Source organism: Lactuca saligna, chromosome 8, assembly GCF_052625555.1.
Source record: "Lactuca saligna cultivar CGN05327 chromosome 8, ASM5262555v1, whole genome shotgun sequence".
In the NCBI taxonomy this organism is placed as follows: Eukaryota; Viridiplantae; Streptophyta; class Magnoliopsida; order Asterales; family Asteraceae; genus Lactuca; species Lactuca saligna.
The window spans coordinates 87,480,250-87,485,822 of NC_136424.1; the positions used below are offsets into that span (position 1 = coordinate 87,480,250).

Genomic DNA, 5,573 nt, shown 5'->3' on the forward strand with positions numbered 1-5,573 from the left:
TATTTATTTGTGTTTGAATTTCACAACATATAAGCAAACAAGAGCCATGAAGATCACGGCCATACATCACCTCAAGTTGGTATGTTGGGAACTCTTATCTTGTTATTTATCTATTGATATATTTGCATATTGATTATCCGATCTTCTTCAGCTATTCTTTTGTGAATCCAGGTGTTGTAGTTAAGACCTCATATCAATAATCATTACGATAAGGTAGTTATAATATTACCACAATAAAAACATATCTAGGATAGAGTAAGACAATAACATGCCAAATATGGCACAAAATGAAGTGGAATAACTATAGGAAAGAAAATTCAATGAACCTTAGCTTTTGAATTATGGTTCCTAGTGTTAATAAACTGTATGCTTACATATATATAAGACAGTAAAGTGAAGTGAATTGAGGATAAACAAACATTGCACAAAAATAGTAATTTACTCTAGAGGATAATTTAACCAATGCTAAAGGCATCGCATAAATGACACAAAAAAAATGTCGTGTTATCACCTCAAAGAATGAGAGTGATTTTAGTCCTTACCTTGAGAACATAAATAAATGGCATGTGATTGACTATCCAATTAAAAAAAATTCAAATGTGTAAGTAATTTAAAATTTATGGTTGTTTGCATACCACATCTTTCTCCGGTACATCCTTGCATTCTCTAAACTTTGTGAACCTTTTTGCTTGTTTTGTGCTCTGTGAGAGGAAAGTCGGGACAAATATATAAAAGTTAAAGGACAAGATAGTAATATTAGCAAGGCAAGAGAAAAAATAGCATGTCATCGATTTTTGATAGTCTAGTACTCAGATTAGACAATACCAGCTAAAGATAATGAAAATATTAATATGGGTACTTTCATTAGCCTCAATGCAAGCAACATGTTGATATTTTACAGCCAAATAAAGATAGATTTGTTTAAGATGATATTGAAGGGGATGATACTCACTTTTAATACTTTCATGCATGAATAGCATTAAGATTATAAGACTAAACAATTCACCAGCCACACATGTAAATATATTGATAATAGATCACGCACAAAGGATAGATGGCAATATCAACAAAAGGGTCATGCAAGTGCAAACTCTATTCTCATTAAGATTATAGAACTTAATATATCGTTTAACATGCTAAATGTAAATAAGGTATGCTAGTTTAAGCCACATGAGTAGCTAGAAAGTACCATCGGGAGTGATGTATATAGATTTACCTGAATGTAAATGATGTCAGGTTGAATAGTATCTTCAGCAGATAACCAACGAATGGTTTTTTTCTCATTTCCTATATCTTTTTTCATCAACCCATCAAATTCAAGTACAATTCCATGACAACATTATAGTGTGAACAACGCACGTGATATTATACACACAAATCAATTGAAATAATGTCAAACAGATAAAAAAGCATCTAGGATATTAGTCTTCAATTACAATGGTGTACTTAACAGGAAATTATAGTTAAGTCAAGAGGTGGCGAGACGGTGTTTTAACTAAAACAGAAAAGCAGGAGATGAAAGGCATGAGGGAAGCATGTCGTGGGTTTTCAAAGGCTTAAATGTGATTTGGTAGTAATCCACACCCATGTTTGACCACTAAAACAACCAAATCTGTCAGGAATAAATTTCAATTACCAATAGATATTAGTTCTTAAAAATAAAAAATAACAGTTTGTCCAAGCATCTTCCCAACACAAACATCAAATTATCCTATGAATATGAAGTGCTTATTTAGTTTACTAATCTTATAAAAGGTATATAGTTAACAAGTGAGTAGAAAAGAATTTCATATATTTTTTTCATATTCTTGTTTCATCTTGTTGACTTATGCAAGCATTTAAGATTTTTTCAAATAGCAAAGATTCGAGCCAGGGGGCAGGTTTTTCGAACATGATGATTCAACCTACAAATTATGAGTTAAAAAAATCAAAATTTGATAAAATTATGTATAAGAAATTGGAAATTTGAAGTGAGCCACCAAATTTCTTAGAAACGGAGGCCAATATTCCCTTGTAAATTAGTGGTTTTGTTTCAGGGTTCTTTAAGTGAAAACCAATTATAGAGAGGCACAAAATCCACAAGCTTTTTCCGAACTTTAGAATACATTCCCGATTATGTTCAAACAATGAAAGAATGGACGTCTATCAATCGTTGAAGAAACTGTAAAAAAAACAAATAAACCAAAAATTGACATAATCAAACTCACCTTTTTGGATGGCGGTCAATCGTTGAAGATAGAACATTAGGGTACCCACCACTGCCAATTGTTGATGTAGGAAGAGGGAGATGAATAAAACACCAATCAAACAAATTAATCTGGATGAAGAATTGCGATTAGGAAAAGAGAATCGGTAGATGAATGCAGACTGCATATGTGTTTGTTGGCGGATTAAAGGGAGTCCAAGATGAAACGACGTCTTCAAGAGAGGCGACGGTACCCATGGATCCAATGGATCTATATCTACACCAAAGTCGGCCAAATGCACTCCTTTAAGATCTGTGGCGTTGTTTAGAAGTTAGGACACGTGGCGTCAACAAAACCTTGTAGTTATAATTTAGGAGGCACAAGATAAATAGGGTTTTTATATATAATATTAACTAGAAGGAATTTGGTTGCGCCCTTGAGGCCAATTTGAATAATGTTTGGAAAAAGAAAGTTGAAATTAATTTTTCGAAAATGGTATTAAAAGTTTTATAAATAGAATTTGTTTATGTTGCAATTATCCATTACATTTCATGATAGAATTGAAAAGAGAAAGGAAAACATTTACTCATTAAACAATGAAAATTTAACAAAATAAAAAGAAGAGAATGGTCCATTCCATTCCATCTAGCAACGGAATGAACAATTTCATTCCGTCGTTGATTCCATTCTTCTTGCACAAGTACTATTGTAAAAAAAACAGAATAAAGCATAGCAAGCATTCGGTGTTGATTTCTTTCTTGAACACGAGACGTTAATTATGGCGACAGTTGAAAGAACATGATTGGGCATAAGCAATGTGTACAATTGAAAGATTTTTTTTTTGTTTTTGGTGTGCTATTAAAGTTGAGTATTAAAACATATAGGATTCCATTTGTTCCCCACATGACTCTTCGGATACATCATCCCATCTCATTGATGGTTACCGATGACCAAGGCCGACATCCGACGACTCTTCACCAAGTTCTTTCAAAATTGATAACTTATTACATTTTCCGACCAAAACACCACCTACATCCACAAGATGAAAATCAAATATCAATATCGGGGAACCCATTTTGAATAAATAAAAAAAGATTCATGTACCACAAGTGGAAGGGCTTTGTTATACATACTTTGAACACATGATTAAGGGAGTGCATCGCCACCCATGATTCATATGGTTTAAATAATGCCAACATTAACGGTGCATCATATTAAGTGAGTTCCTTTTTTCATTTGGAGTTTTGGACCATTTTACCCCTGTGCATGTGGGCGACTATATTGTTGTATTTTCTCGGTCTTCTATATGATGGAACATTTTACCCTTGTGCATTTGGGCGACTATATTGTTGTATTTTCCCGGTGGGTATTATTGTGAAATTTATTTTCTTAAAAGTACAACAAAAAACAATGGCAATTAATTAGCTATCATTGTTTTAGATTGAAATATCAGAGAAGAACGAATAATTTTATGCAGATTAGTGGCCATCAAGTCATACACAACATACATGTCATCAAATTCTCTTTCTATGGTGGCGTTATGATGTTTTCAATCTTGAGAATGTGCAAAATATTGAGAAATAAGTCATAATCATGTATAAGAAGGTCCACAATACAGAAAAACTATAAAAGAAGAAGATGATGATCGAGAAATGACAGTGCATACATTCTCATGATCCATATGGCCGAGGAGTTTGATTTCATGTAAATTAGAACTTATATGGGTCGCATAATTAGGCAAAGTAGTCCATGATTAGATTAAAACTACCTGAAATACAACAAGACGTGTTATAAGGGTTAACTATGGAGAAAATATAGATTATTTACTTCAACTTTTAACAAAATATTAAAATATTTATAAAGCTTGTTAATGAATATTTCTATGATTCCGAAATAAAGTAATTAATTAACTATACAATCTATGGATAATATACATCAGTCTTGTTCGACATGTGTTTGATTGGCTAGAAATGGAAAGGAACCTGTGAGCGAAAAGGGGGAAAGTAGATGCATTTCTAAAATATGAAAAGTAAGTTATTGGAAAACATTACAAACAAATATTTACACATATAATGCAATTTTTGGAGGATGTGAGAAATAATAAAGAAACCTTGTTTGGAACTGACGCTGGTTTTATGTTCCATATACTGAGTAAGCATCAAACAAACAACTGTGACAATGTCTTTCGTCAATTGATCTAATGTCTTTTGTTATAATTTAATTGATTGTTTGCTATACCTGCAGTCAAACTCAAGTTACTATCATAGAGTGATATGGATCAATACATTGTTCAGGTGGTCAGTCAGCCGTAGTGGACCCAAAGGCTTGGTGAATTTTGCCACATCCCTTTCCTCCTCTTCTTTAAATCTGTTACTACACTGTAGGTAGCCTCAGGTAGTTGGTAATTGTCATATTCTGTGTAATATCAGTTATTGGCAACAGAAATTCATGAAAAAATATATAAAAAATTTAACATGTTGCAGAGAACCGCAAAACTTTGGGTAAAGAGTAGATGATGGATGTGACTTTAATCAAAAAATCAGAAAAAATGAGTTTAAATTCTAAAATTTGGGGAAATTAGGGTCAAGATAAATTAATTTAAAGATTCAGGGTGGCTTTTAAGCTGGTCAGCTTTAGTGCACAAGTCCGCAGTTGTCCTTACAACTGTCATCAAGACAAATAAAACCAATACATACATGGTTCCATCCATGACTGAATAACAACCTGTTCAAAGGATTGGAGATGGATTTGAGAAACTTAGTCAGAGATGTCGAACATATGATAGTTAAAGGCCGTCGGGTAGGGGGCTTTCACCAGAACCTCAACACACCAGCGACAGTATCCGGGTGCACTTTGCGTTTGTTTGTGGTATAGCCAAAAAGAGGAAGCAACAGTTGGTGGCGTCTGGTTGTTTGTTGTCGGTGTCGGAGTTTGCTGATGGCGGTGGTGGACAGTCAAATGAAGCCAAACTTGAATATTAGGAAAGATAAAATTTACTGAGACATAAACACAAACACCTAACATGCATAACAAACCTAAGGAACTTAACAGAAGAGAAACCCGCGTGGCCATCGAAAACGACAGCAAACCCACTTCCACTCAGCGCCACTTATTGTCACCATTTGCTTGCAGCTGCTCGCGACTTCCTTCTGTCCCAACGGTCAACCAGATGAAAAGAATACAAGGTAGCTCCGCTGGTTGGTTCTAGGGTTAGAAGAAAGGAAATTTTTTTAATAAGAACACAAACGAACAGAAGGGAGGCAACTGGGTTTGATGAACAAAAGACAAGGATGAGAAAACCTAAGGGGTTTACGCTTTCCCATGAGAAATAGAAGTTTAAGTGGCAAAATAAGAAAGCCAAGAAACTTCCGTGTCCAAACATGAAAA

General features: G+C 34.0%; 1 protein-coding gene and 1 long non-coding RNA gene across 5 annotated transcripts; both read right to left on the reverse strand.

Annotated features, from left to right (window-relative positions):
* Positions 1-365: 365 nt before the first annotated feature.
* Positions 366-2,635, reverse strand: LOC145012167 (uncharacterized). 2 transcript variants are annotated; one of them, XM_078970947.1, is made up of 3 exons: positions 2,208-2,635; positions 1,217-1,287; positions 366-701 (listed from the first exon to the last, which is right to left on the reverse strand). In XM_078970947.1, exons 1-3 carry the CDS (start codon positions 2,371-2,373, stop codon positions 618-620), a joined length of 321 nt encoding a protein of 106 aa, XP_078827073.1. In that variant the 5' UTR covers positions 2,374-2,635; the 3' UTR covers positions 366-617. The 2 variants fall into 2 exon arrangements, with proteins under 2 accessions (XP_078827073.1, XP_078827072.1); XM_078970946.1 differs by having other exon boundaries at positions 1,217-1,293; positions 2,208-2,629.
* Positions 2,636-2,962: 327 nt separating this feature from the next.
* On the reverse strand, positions 2,963-5,573 carry LOC145008288 (uncharacterized). Of its 3 annotated transcripts, XR_013663343.1 has the most exons (4): positions 4,911-5,573; positions 4,297-4,601; positions 3,853-3,954; positions 2,963-3,215 (listed from the first exon to the last, which is right to left on the reverse strand). It is a non-coding gene; the product is annotated as an uncharacterized LOC145008288 (long non-coding RNA). The 3 variants fall into 3 exon arrangements; XR_013663342.1 differs by having other exon boundaries at positions 4,425-5,573; XR_013663341.1 differs by having other exon boundaries at positions 4,297-5,573.